Source organism: Mustela nigripes, chromosome 2 (assembly GCF_022355385.1).
Source record: "Mustela nigripes isolate SB6536 chromosome 2, MUSNIG.SB6536, whole genome shotgun sequence".
NCBI classification, from domain to species: Eukaryota; Metazoa; Chordata; class Mammalia; order Carnivora; family Mustelidae; genus Mustela; species Mustela nigripes.
Window position 1 is genome coordinate 40,694,596 of NC_081558.1, and position 14,228 is coordinate 40,708,823.

A 14,228-nucleotide genomic window follows, 5' to 3' on the forward strand; every position below is an offset into this window, starting at 1 on the left:
ATAATGGTTTCTCCTCACATCACGGGGTTATGAAGAAGCCTGTGCCTGGCCAACAGAAGTGCTTAGCACAGTGCCTGGCCAACAGAAGTGCTCAAAATACAAACAGAGCACCGTGTGAGGGGGACCTTCCTGCAGCTCAGCTGAGGCCGTGACACTCTTTCAGCACAAAAATTACCCTGCCACAAAATCCAAGCCATAAAAAATGTCTAATCCCAAATTAACTTAATCTATCTCAAGCAAGTCTGGGAGAGCAGGGGCCTGAAGTTAAGCAAAATAGGATTATTATATATCCATTGCACCATCTGGCCATCTGATGGGAGCTCCTTCTATGTAGGTGTCTTTTTTTTTTTTTTTTCCTCCCTCAAAGTCTGGAGAGAGAGTGGTACCTTCTAAGATGGATGATTAAGTGCCAATAGACAGTTCTTTTGCTAGAGATGGCAGCAGGAGAAGAGACCACAGTGGGAGCAGCTCAGCCCAGACCTTCAGCGGAGCAGAGCTAGGACGGGTAAAGGATACTGTCCTGCTGAGAAATAGGGATGAGGAGGGGAAGTCAGACCCAGGCCTGAGGTAGGGGGCCGTGGGAACAAAGAAGATGGGGGAGCAGATGTTGGCTCCCAACATCATAGGAGCAACAGTAAGCCCAAGGATCTGTTGACTTGGATCGGGAGAGCAAAGCCAGAAGCAGCTGGGAGATGGGGAGCTAAGGGTGCTTGGGGACTGCCAAGGCACCGGACTGCTCCGCATCCCACCACATCAGCACTCTGATGGGCTGGGAAGAAAAGGTGAAGAGTAGAGGACCATCGACAACAACTGAAAGGGAGAGGAGACGGCACCTCCTTGGTGGCTCTCCTTCGTGCTCTCCCTATTCTCCTGCTCTTCCCTGATGGCACGTGTCTCTTCCCTTCAGGAGACAGAGACCTCTCACCAAAAGCTGGGTGGCAGATGGAAAAGGAGAATTTTGGAGTCCAGTGACAGCCCAGTCTTCTCAGGGTGAGGCTGGAAGCTCCCCAGCCTCCACCCCAGAAGCAAGTTCATAGCTGGGCCCTTGCTGCAGTGCAGGGTCTTCTTGGGAAGTGTTGAGGTCTTTGGAATTGAGAAAAAACAGAGATGTCTCGGCCTTGGAGAAGGAGACTTGGGCCACCACGCCCTAAATAACAGCATGAACAGGGTGCAGTGCGTATCCCAGTAAGTCACCAGCAGAAATGGAAGCTCGACACACGGGAACACAATAGTTGACGGCTCTGAAAATAAGCTTTGCTATCATATTCAAACAAGTACATATGAGATCAAAACTTATTTTCAACTCAAGGGCTAAGTGGACAAGAATTTGGGGGGAAAATGAAAGTCATGGTGGAAAAGGCAAAAATCAAATGTACTTTGTCAAAGTCATCTTACACAGTGGCTGGGTTTTGTTGTTGTTTCTGTTGTATTTGTTTTTTAAATATCCAAGAACACGAACTGTCCTCTACCGGCAAGGTCCTTTTTCCTCTTAGTATGGCTCTGTCACCGTCCTCCTCCCAACTCTCTGGCCTCGGAAGCCTGGATGTGTGCCATCTCTTAATCTGTGCGGTGGCCCCCAGAGCCTATCCAATGCACTGTCAATGTGAATTCTTTCTAAACACTCCTTTCCGCCCCATGTTGGGTGTTCCCCAATTACTGCTGTTGTGGGACTCACAGCAGAGAACTGGCTGGACTGGAAAGCTGCCCAGCGGGTTCTGAGAACTGTAATTGACTGACCGCTAGTCTGTGTATCTGGGGTGACAGGACACCTCTCAGCCTCAGATTATGCAAAGCTCTCTGAAAGTCACACAGCTGGGAAACAGCTCTGTCTGTGGGCTAGCGACAAGACAGCACAAAAATGTGCAGCAGTGGAGGGGGCTGGGAGACCAGGAGGCAGAGCCGGCTGCAGGAACTTCGGGAACCTCCATACAGAAGAGAGGAGGGTGTCTTCACTCCCTACACTAAAATGTTTTTTTTTCCTCTTTGTTATTCAATTCATGTTTCTAGTGGTGAGGTGGCTTGGGTCCACCTCCTCCCCTCCAGAGAATTCAAACTCCACTTCTAAAGAAGGGATATTCTTGGAGGAAGAACAGCAGAAGAAACTCTTCAAGCCTCAAACCAAAGGCAGTCACGGGGTTGACACAAATGAGCTGAAAATGGTTGGGAGAGCCAGGGGAAGTGTTAGTGGTATGTATCAGTCCCAAGATAGGTGGTGCAAGAGGAAGAGGCAAAGGGCATGAAGAAACAGAAAGGAACAAAGGAACAGCTTTTCCAGAGCCATTCTACCTCCAGAATATAATATTCAGTATATAAATAAACTCATCCATAAGCCAAACAAGTTATTTTTGAAAACCAGTGGAACAGAAGTATTCCCTAGACCAAAAAAAATATGTATGCATTTTTCAGTCTGTGGATGTTTAAATAATTTGAGAAATCCCGAAATACCAATTTCTCTATTCCCAGGAGTTTGATTTCAAGTTTATTTCTCTAATTTTTATCATCAACTCATCTCTTTCCTGATGACCTTCCACAAGCAAGGCTTCACCAAAAAACAAGCAAGAACAATCTTCCTTAAAGTACTACCACATTTGCACATTTCCATTTGATGAAATATGGGGTAGTTCAGGCTTTGAAATGCCAACATTCAATCCATGACCCACCCTGAAGCATTTTCCTTCCCAAATGTGAATGCACCCAAGGCTTCCCAGGTATAACACTAAGTTCTTGCTTACAGGAAGGCAGGTGATCTGCCTGGCCCCCCTCTCTTGAGCCTTGTCAGTGTTAGGGGGAGACAGATCCAAATACACCCCCAACAATCCCTTAGTCTTCATGTTGTTCATGAGCTTTGATCTGTTCCTTCCCATCGCAGTCCAGGGCTGCTACCCAGACAGTGCCACTGACCTGCACCTTCCTCGTTCACCCAGTCCCTACCACTAGAACTGGTCATTCAGGGCAGCATGAGGCTCACAACGAAACTGTGACCCTGTGAGCAAGAGTCCCCTTCCATCTTGTCGGTTACATCACTTCAGATTTCTAACGTTTCCTTGGCACCTTAATTAAAGAAAATCTATAAAACCTACAGGTGCCAGGCACTTAATAGATGTTCAATAAATGCTTGTTGAGTCTTACTGTGCACTTGACGTACATCATCTGGTTTAACCCAAAACCAGCTCTATCAGCCTACATATTATCCCGTTTAAGAGATGAGAGAAGACAATTATGGCTTACAGGAGGTCACAAGAGGCCCTCAACAAGGAGACAGAGGAAACACATGAACCCTATTATCACCGACTCCAGGGCCTGGATAGTAACCACATACCAAGCACCAACTCAATTGAGGGTACTTGGAAGCCTGCCTGTTTACACAAGGCCTACAACCAACCGTGACCCACAACTGGAAAAGACTGTATCTGATCTGTGTACAGCAGAGACACAGGACACCTGACAATAGCTTCTAGAAAAAGTCTAAGGGTGACCTCTCTGCCTAAGACTCATTTCTGCATACCCACTGCTTACAAAACAGTTCATCCCTCCCCATTCCTGGGGAAGAAGCTGCTGCTGGGCTCAGTCACACACAGCCTGCTTGGTGTCTCTGTCCCCCAGGTTCCCTTCGAATATATATATGGAATGGGTGAGAAAGATGGATGCCTGTGTCCATCTGTTAGTTATTTTCTTTGCAAAACTAATCATTATGTTATACCACTTCCCTTCTTTATTGGAACAGGCTTATTAGGACCCCATTAGTTCAGGGGGGACAGAAGCTAATCCACATCTAGAAAGCTTCAGTGAACAAAGAACAGTAAGACTTGTGTTGTGTTTTCAAAGACTCAAGTGCATGTCTGATTGATCCCATGGTTTAAAGCTGTTCAAGTTGACCTTTGTATCCACAAGTGCCTATCATGGTGTCCGGCACGTTGTGCATTAGAATGTGAGGGGCTAAATTGCAAGAATACATAAAGAAGGACTGCACTTTCTTCCTGCCATCAACCACTCTCTAAATCATGAGCATGAAAATTAGAGAAATGAGTCACTATTCCACCCAGGATACTACGTCTTTAATTCTCTGTTTTTGTTGAAATCTCTTTCATAGGATCTGTATTATATTTTGTATGTTCTACACCAGAACCATGAGAACGGGAGTTAGGGCATGAGAAGAACATACTTCATCAGCACGGACCAGAAGCCATCAGACCAACTAAATGGAGCCAAAGGAAAGTGCTGGGGGATTACTTTTCCAAACCTCTGCTTCTCCATCTGTAATATGGAAGGTAATGCTTTGTGGGTACCTAACCCCCACAGGGTCTTTCTGAGGATGAAATAAATGATGTGTCTTGACCTCCAATTAACACAGGGTTTGCATAAATAATAACAGTCCTCTAGAAACACGTATGAGACCTCACAGGAAACACAGCCTCAGGAGAAAATGCTTTTCTTATAATGGTAATGGTGTATAACCCTGGAGTAAATGCTTTTCTTATAATGGTAATGGTGTATAACCCCGGAGTCAGTCGCTGGGTTCAAATCCCAGGCTTATATTAGAATCTGTGGAACTTTTGGCTTTAAATTAGCTTTTATCTAATTTGTCTTATCTGTGCCTTTTACCAAAAAAAAAAAAAAAAAAAAAAAAAAAAGGAGCTCTACCTGATGAAAACGATGGAGAAGCTCATATATGTGCATACACAAAGCATCCTAAGTAATTAATATTTCTTGGTCTACAGTCTAACACATAACTACCTTACAGATTCTTATGCATCTAACATTTTTAGAGAAGCAAGCAACACTTACAAGTGCAGAAAGAACCACTTAAAAATACCTATCACTAGAATTCTCAACTCAAAAGGTTGTTATAATCATTTAATCCAGTGTAATCCAAATCCATTTAATCCAGCAAACACACTGTAAACCAAATCTTAATTTTCTTTATAACACTTAAATGAAATGGATTGACAGCCCACAATTCCCTTTAGCTGAACTTGGCTTTTTTGTTAGAGGCACTATGAAATGGTTATTTGCTGAAGCTTTCCAGAAACAGAAAATATACTGAAAGGTTAACACTCTGATAGATACATTTCAAAGTGTTTGGACATCTGGAACGCCTTTTGATACAATTGTCTATTAGATTCACTTACCTCCAGGAGTCCTGAAATGGACAAAATCGTTTCTGGGATTTGGTGCTTGATACAATTTGATCTGGGTGGATCTAGTAGAACAAAAAGAATGCCTCCCAAAAACCTGGGAACAATTTTGTTAACTGGGGGGGTCACCGAAAAACACATTCTTTTTCAATACAAACTCACTGTTGGTTAGCAATCTGAAAAGTTGTGATGGCTGACAAGACAGTCATTCCAATTTTGAGTTCACCCACTGAACAAACACATACTGAGAGTTTACAGTGTACATCAATCTGATGCCCAGAACACAGCCCTGAAGAAGATGGACATGCTCCCTCCTGGGAAGACACAATAAAGAGCCCTTCCAATTACTCAGTTACAGCTGTGATGAATGACATGCAGGAGGAATACCAAAGCGAACATCTCAGGGCACCAGACCTGGTCTGGGAGATCACAGAGGGCTTCGTGGAGGTGGTGATGCTTGAGCTCGGATGGGAAGGATGGAAAGGTTATCTAGTGATGAACCAACTCTAAGTGCTGACATATAAGCAGGGTTTAGGAAGGAAGAGTTGGAAAACTTGCACATTACCTAGTGATTAGCTGGGAAGACTGTAGAGAAAAGAGTGAGCGCAAAGGTGGGTGCAGAAGTGGGTAGCAGGCAAAAAGGAGCTTTGGGGCATATTCATGGAACTTGCCAGAACCCACTGAAGCTGGGAAGAGACAAGGAATACAAGCAGACAGGGGGAGGCTAGCAGGATCCAGAGCACACTGGACCTTAGCGCCATGCAACAGAAACTGAAAGGCAAATGCGGGGTTTAAGAAGTTAAAGTGCTATCAAGGGGCACCTTGGTGGCTCAGTCATTAAGTGTCTGCCTTTGGCTCAGGTCATGATGCCAGGGTCTGGGGATCCAGCCCTGCATCAGGCTCCCTGCTCAGCAGGAAGCCTGCTTCTCCCTCTCTTACTGCTCTTGTTTCTGTTCCCCCTCTTACTGTCTCTCTGTCAAATAAACAAGTAAAATCTTTTACAAAAATAAAATACAATCAGATTGACATTCTGAAGAGATGATTCCTGGTGCTAGGTCATTTTAGGGGATCGAAAAGGTGCGTCGTGGAAGCAGTTGTGATCCAGGCAAAAGATGCTGATGGCTAAGACCAAGGCCGATTTTGTTCCCCAGGTGACAGCCGGCAGTGTCTGGAGACCTCCGTGACTGTCACGACTTGGGAAGTACTACTGGCATCTAGCAGGCAGGGGCCAGGGATGCTGCTAAACATCCCATGAAACCAGGACGACCATCTCCCCAACACAACACACACACACAAGAACTATCTAGCCCAAAACGTTAATAGGCGGAGTTGGGAAACCTTGGTTTGCACCATGGTGACCATTTGATGGGGGTGGAGAGGAGGGCATAGGTACAAGAAGTGTTTTGGGGGTAAAATCACCAAGACTTATTGATGGGCTGGATGTAGAAGTAAAACAGCAGAAGGGATCAAGGAGAAGGCTCCTCTGGTTTTTCAACATCTCCAAGAAATGTTCACAAGTGTCCCTTCCTCAGAAAGCCAGAGAAGTCCACTGTGAAATGCTTTTGTTCTCAGAATCAGCGGGGCAGGTCAGGGTGGGAAAACAGGCAAGCAACAAAGCTCTTCAACTTACTCAAGCAACCCATCACCAAGTCTGCCAGAGCCGCCTGTCAGGCTGTGGTTACCTACTGTATAACTGCCAGGCCATCTGGGTTTTAGGACTTTACCCTGGTCTTTCCTAAAAGGAGGAAACCAATACCTGTTTGTCTCCGTCCATACCTGAATCCAACTAAGTAACTACTCCAGGTGATAGGCAGACCAGCATCACCTGGGAGCTTTGGAAATGCCAACTCCAGACCAGTTGTGATGGATCGACAGCTGTAGGAGCAAGCCTCGGGAATCCTGGATTTTAACAAGTTCTCTGGGTGATTCCGATCACAGGGAGGTAGGTTTGAGAAGCACGGCCCTGGAGACACAAGGTGTATGGAGGTACAGTACAGACAAACCCTTCGTACTCAACTAGTGTCAAAAACCTGAAAGTTAAGATAATTTAAATAATGCCAGATCAAAATAAATAAATAAATGAAGCATGCCAGATCATTTTCTGAAATAAGGTCTAGGCCTTTAAGGGATGGTATTGAAAAATCTTCTGAGTATTTCTTATCTTACTTCAGCTTCTAACAAAGAGATAAACATTAGGACTTATTACCAAAAAAAAAAAAAAAAAAAAGTGTTGTGCATGAGAGTTTCCAAGCAATATAAATCCTTCTGCCTTTTGGAAGAGAATAAATAGTACCCAGCAGGAGCAGAAAGTCAGCCCAATGAAATAAACAAGTTCTTAAACAGCTCGCAGTGGGAGAGGGTTTTCTGGCTGATACAGGAACAGCAAAAGCCTTCAGCAAGGGCCACGGAGGGTTAACTTCAGGGCGAGAGCCACAAGCTTCCCTGAGCCCTCAGCTGAGGCCAGCCAGGGTCTGAAGCCAGAGAAAGGAACTCTCACAGACTGCAGGCCAGACCATTCTTGGTTGTCCTTGAGGCTAGCGTTGAGGTGCACAGAATTCCAAGGAGGGCTCCAACTCCAGAAGGGAACTCTCTCTCTGTAAGCTCAAAAAGCAACATCTTGTCCCTACACTTAATACCCTTGATTATCCCACTGCTCACCCAACACAGCTTCAAAAACATCCACAGTTCAGATTCAAGTATCATATTTTGGGTTCTGAGAGAGGGTTTACCCAAACACTCCAGAAAGAAAACAGAGAGGCAAGAAGAAATAATAAACTAGCTTAACAATGAATGATGTATAAACTCTGGGGTAGTGAATGGCTTATTTATAAATAAGCGTCACTTAAAACTACGCAGGAAGCCCGCGTGACAGCATAAACAAGAGAAACTCAGAACTTCTTTGCCCCAAACCCGGCGCCTGCTAGAAAACCAAGCTTTGCCCTCTGTTTTGGTGACTCTCAGGCTCACACCAGTCTTTTGTATGCCTGTGCGGTCCTGGGTGAGCCTCCAAGTTGTAAATATTTGCCCTTCTCCCAGAGCTGGCCAGCTGCTGAGACTGCAGCTGACAGGCCAGGGGGCCAGAATGAGGGGGGTGGGGAGTGGGGAGATGGGAAACTCACAGGCCTGGTGTGCACGTATGGAAGGGGGGTTGGGAGAGCACAGCGGAGAGGCAAAGCAGATACAGGCCCCCGGGGGCCCCTGGGGCAAATATGCTCTACTCCAAGGCAGCCACAGGAAATAGTCAACCACAGAGAAGCACTGTGCTCCTCCGCATTTGTCTCAAGTGTGGACTTTGCAAGCAGGTTCCCCCTGGTTTGCAACAGGCAGTTTTACACATACACACCCCAGCCTCAGAGAACACTTGGTAATGAAGACATTTTTAGTTGTCACATCTTGGACGTGAGATGGGAGTCCTACTGGTATCTACTGGGTAGAGGCTAGAGATGCTGCTAAACATGGTACAGTCCAGAAGAGAGCCTCCTACAACAAAGACTAATGGGGCAGTGTCCATACATCCCAAGGTGGATAACTCTTGATGTGAACCTGAATCTCCGCTCTGTCTCCTGAGTCACAGTACGACTCTGGACCAGTTCTATGACTGCGCTAAGCCTGCCTCCTCCTCCTCAAAGGATTAAATAGATAATGCCTGTAAAGTGGTTCCCACATTTGCTGGCACATAATAAATACTCAAAAAAAAAAAAAAAAATGGGACTTGCGGTTACACCGAGACACAACACAATAGTGCTTAAGACCTGGGGCTGGTGAGGCGCCTGGGTGGCTCAGTCGGTTAAGCATCGGTTAAGCATCAGCCTCCGGCTCAAAGGACCATCTGGGGGTCCTGGAATGGAGCCCCATGTCAGCTCCCCACTCAGCAGGGCGTCCGCTTCTCCCTCTCTGCCCTTCCCTACTTGTGTTCTCTCTTCTCTCACTTGCTCACTCTCTCTCAAATAAATAAATACAATCTTAAAAAAGAAAAAAAGAAAGAAAATTTAAAAAAAAAGCTGGGGCTGGAGAGACCACGGCAGGAGGGTTCAGAATACAATTCTGGCACGGAAAAGCTAGGACCCAGGCACCACTGAACTAATGGAGCTTGTTTTCTTCATCTACAAAATGAAAAGCATCACACCTGCCCCACTTGATGAATAAGGAAACAACTGAAAGTACTTAGCATAAGGCCTAGAGCAAAATAAGCCTTCCAGAGTAGTGGCCATTATAATTACACCAAGGACCAGCACCAGATGGCCCAGGGGGAGATGTTAAAGATGACTGCAGGCAACATTTGTGGAGCATTCACTCTCTCACAGTGCCAGGTCTTTTTAACATACTTTCTCCCTGAACGCTGACAACTACCTATTCTACATTTAGGGAAACTGAGGCACATGGAGCATAAGCCACACAGTCACTCACTCACCCGCTGGCTAACAAAAAAAGCCTAAATTCTAAAACAGTTCCGATTCCAGAGGACTTACTCTCAATTCTTAGTTTATGTTTGGCGGAGCTTCCTTTTTTTCTGGAATCCCCGGATGAACGCCACAGGCAGTGCATGGCTGTGTTCCCCACAACCGCCTCCCCCCAGCCTATGTCACATCTCTAGGGACCAGTTTCTAACTTTAGAGAGGCTAAGCTGCTTGTTCAAGGTCAGCCAGCTAGCTGGCAGCAAAGCCCGCGTCTAAAGCCAGCTTTGACTCCAGGGGCCTGCCTTCTGGCAGCCTTCTGAACTTATTCAGAACTGTGTGTTTCATTTACTCTTTCTGGAATTCCTAGGGATGCATGGATATAGTTCACCCTGTGTGTCAGTATCTCATCCTGTCTGCCATGTGTATAAAGGAACTTTTCAACCTTAACAGAGGTCAAGCAACTACCACAAGATCACCTAGCTTATTTGAGCATTAAAGCCTTTGGGCACCATTCTGACTTCAGAGCGGTGCTCACTCGTACTCTACGCTGACTGTGGGTTCTTTTTAGTCCTTCCAGAACCCTGGAAGTTCTGCTGTAGCTACTTTACATCCTGCGTACCTAAACCTTAGGGACCATAGTTTCCGAGCTTAAACTGTTTCAAGGATCTGCTCATGGTGATACCGCTGGTAAGCAGTGGGGAAAGGAGGTAGGGATGCTCCTGGGAAGTTCCAGGCATCCCGGGGCCCAAAGGGAGCGGGAGGCGCCCGGGGTACCCAGGGGCCCCCGCGGGGGTCGGGGCTGGCGGCGGGCGCCTACCTTGCCGCCGGGCGGCGCGGCCACGCAGCGGCTGAGCGAGTCAAGACGCGCGCTGTATTCGGTGAACTTCTTCTGGTAGCGCAGGGCGGTCATCTGCAGCTCCAGCTGCGCCGCGGCCAGCTGTGCCACCAGCGACTTCTCGCGCTTACCCGCGCGCAGCGCCTCCTTCTTGAGCGCCTTGTGCAGCGCGCCCAGGCGGGCCTGCAGCGCCGCGTTGTGCGCCCGCAGGGCCCGCGCGCAGCAGTGGCCGCCCGCGCGCTGCTCGCCGTGCGTCAGGGGCAGCCCGCAGCCCTCTTGGCAGCGGCCCACCGGCCGCGCGTCGCACGCGTCGCGCATGTGCGCCTCCACGTCGCGCCGCAGGAGCACCTGGCCGCAGCCCGCGTGGCGGCAGCGCGCGGGCGCGAAGTCGCACCGCTCGAGGTGCTCGGGCAGCTGCTGCAGCTTGACCACCCGGTTGCAGCCGCGCGCCGCGTGCGCGCACTTGATGTCCAGCTTGAGGATGAGGCGCTTGAGCGGCAGGACGTGGTTGAGCTCCTTGGCCGACAGGCGACCGCGGCAGCGCGCCGGGCAGCTGCCCTCCTGCACCACCCAGGGCAACACGCAGCCGGCGCAGAAGACGTGGCCGCACGGCGTGGTCAGCGGGTCCTCCAAGACCTTGTGGCACAGCGCACACTTCAGGTCCGGGTCCACGTCGCCGTCGAAGCGGTCCAGCTCGAAGCCCATGGTGGCGGCCGGGGCCCGGGGTCGCCGCCGGGCGGCCGGCCGCCCCCTCCCTCCCTGCGAGGCAGCCCAGACACGCCGGCTGCGCCGCCCGCACGCTCGCTCGCTCTCCCCGGACTGAGCCTAATTGCTCCAGACTTCCTCGGAAAATGCCCGAGGAACAGGACTCCTCCAGCCGTATATGCGCGAGCGCGTGCGCACGCACATCCTGACAGCCCGCCCCCTGCAACAAGGAGGAGGCCGGGAGGCAGAGGAGGATGGGGAGACCCAGAGGCTCGCCGAGCGGACTGGCCTGCCCAGGACGCCAGCCTAAGCCCTTCTACCCGGCGACTGCTCTCTTGAAGTTTTCGCTATAAGATACCCACACAAGCCGAGAAAAGCTCACTAAGTCTGGAACCGAGGCTGCTGTAGTGGCCCAGACGAGTTGTCCCGGAGCCCTTTCCCGGACAGATCGCGACATTTTTTTCTCCTCCTCCGCCCCCTCTTTTCTTGAATGATTGCAAAGAACGAAAAATATTTTGAGGCCCGCTATCTCGGGCACTTACGGTGTTTATTTATTTAATTCCAGGGAAAGTTACAGAGCCTGTGGAACGCTCCAGCAACTACAGTTCGGATCAGAGGTTCGGCAGACCCCAGCGTTTGGTCAACCCAAGGTTGCCGGGACCGGAGGGTAAATCTACAGGGGCGATTTGCGGGGACTAGGGCTCCTCTTACGCTGTCGGGTTGGGAGAGGCTGGAGTGCTGGCTCCTCCACTTCACTGCCCGCGCTTCTAAATCGGTTCCTTTAAAAATCATCAGCACAATGCTGTGATAGTATTAGCGCCACTTAAAAATTATTTTTACTGCATTACAAAAGAATATACGCTGGCCCTACAATGTGAAAAATCTCACAAATAGAGATCTTAAAGAAGTTCCCCATTACCCACCCCCCCCCCCCCCCCCCCGCCCAATCCTGTGAACTGTGTTCCTTTAGTTTAGTTTAGATTTTTGTTTGGTTTGGTTTGGTTTGGTTTTCCCCTTTGTGTATATTCCATTTTCCAATTGGGGAAACTAAGGTTGGGAGAAGGAAAAAAAAATAGTCCTGTAAGATCTCCTACAGCAGTGTTTCTCAAATTTTAATGTGATGTGGATTCTGATCCAGTAGGTCTGGGGCGGGGCCTGAGAATCCACATGTTAAAAGAGCTCCCAAAAGAGGCTGATGCCCCTGATCCGTGTACCTCCACTTGGTTGGAAAGTGGCCATCCAAGAATCTGCACATTTTTCTTCCACTCTAAGGCAACTTTTCAAGCAGCAAAGTGAGTCTTGTAATTTTCAGCAATACTTGAAGGAATACTTAGGGATCTCAATTTAGATGATAAATACACAGCATCATCCATGGATTTGGTGATTTTTTTTTTTCTCCCAAGGCTGTAGACATTCCTTGAAAAAACAAAAACGAAAAACAAAAACATGTAGTTAGCACCAGTAAGAAAGAAACCAAGCTACGGAATTCTCATGTGGACTCTGCTGCCAGTTTCTGAATAGCAAAGTGGAAAAGTTGGATCTCTGTGTTTTGTGTGGCTCTGAGGTCTAGAAAGTGGGATTACAGCATCCATTTTGTCTAATTGCTTTTACTTCTCTCCTTTATCTGGCTGCTAAAGCCCCGTTGACCTTCACTATTTAACTGCTACACCAGAGTGAAAGGATTGCCTTGATGTCCACAGGATTACTTGTTTTGAACTGACCTTTAAAAAGCTGTCACTGACTAGATTTTTCAGTGCATTATTGAGGTCACTGGACAGTGTTCTTAAATCAGTGTTGGTGGCATTTGTTGTCTATTTGTGGTAGAGGCTTTCTTTTCATTGCTTTAATCAATTAATGCATTTCTTTGATAGTACATGGGGTGGAATATAATTGGCCTTTGTTCAGATAAGCATGTGCCAGGAATCCTCCATCAGTATATTTATTAAGCGACTCACAGGTTCTCAGATAATGAGTAAGAAATGCATTCTTTCAACAAAGGTGTGTGGGCTTGTCAGTTTCACGGGGTGGGCTAGTGTCAGCAGGGGGATAATCTTCAAACCAAACTGGTTTTGAGAAACAGGGAAAGCTCATCATACACCATAAATGGGAAATGAGTGCTTGCTCAGGATGTCAGCTTCTTTTAGGAGCCACCCACCACCCCCCCCCCCCCCCCCCCTCCCGCAGCACACAGAGAGGTGGTTGATGAAATGCTACAGAGCGAAGGCAACAGAGAAGCTATAGTATAATGTGACTCGGTCTCTTTAGGCAAAAGCAAAGTCTGTCTGAGCCACTCCTCATTGGCTAATTTTAGAATAAAAAATAATGAAGGTCAGGAAAAAAAAAAAAGACAACCAACCCTCCTAGAATGTCAGAGTTGTCGGATCGTATATATTATTTAGTGGCTAAGTTTAGCAGGGGAACTGAGAACCAGAAAGGTTAAAAAAGAAAAAAAAAAGTACAGTGAATGGCAATGCTTCTCCACCTTGGCCTTACTGATAGTCAAATAATTCTTTGTGGTGGGGGCTTGTTCTGGGCATGGTACTGTGTTCAGCGGCATCTCTGGTTACTCTTCAGTAGATGCCAGTGGCAGCTTCATCCCCCACCCCCCAGATATGACAACCAAATATCGCCAATGTCCCCTGGGGGCAAAATTGCCCTAGATTGAGAACCACTGGTTTGCAGTGGCCTTTCATTAATTGCTGAAGTCAGGCAAGAACTAGCATCCCATGTCCTCCGCTAGCTGTAGAATGACCTAGTGAGTGCAGCACAGTGAGAGAGGGCTGTTAAATTGGAAAGTTGAGGCAGCACACCCCTAAACATGAATTTACACAGGGTCGGAAGGTGAATGTTTGCAACTGGTCTGTGAGGCCCTCCAAGAAAAGTAGCTAGTTTTTCTGATGTGGGTTAGGGTCTTATTCAACGATCACAGAAGCAGCTAAGTGTTTATAAGCAGATGATTCCTTGGGGACGGGTGGTTTGGTCACCTTGCAAAGGTTTCCTATTGGCATCTACCATCTCTGCCATCACTCCTTCCTTCTACAGTCTGATTCAGCACTTTCTTTCTTTTTTTTTTTTTTTAAGATTTTTTAAAATTTATTTATCAGAGAGAGAGGGGGAGAGAGCGAGCACAGGCAGACAGGCAGAGGCAGAGGGAGA

The 14,228-nt window shown here is 47.7% G+C and overlaps 1 protein-coding gene across 1 annotated transcript in view; it reads right to left on the reverse strand.

Annotated features, from left to right (window-relative positions):
* PDZRN3 (PDZ domain containing ring finger 3) overlaps positions 1-11,150 on the reverse strand; it is a 238,637-nt gene extending 227,487 nt beyond the window's left edge. The window contains exon 1 of the mRNA XM_059390165.1: positions 10,350-11,150. Coding sequence (XP_059246148.1) covers positions 10,350-11,072 — 723 coding nt within the window. The 5' untranslated portion in view covers positions 11,073-11,150. The remainder of the gene's footprint in view (positions 1-10,349) is intronic.
* Positions 11,151-14,228: the final 3,078 nt, after the last annotated feature.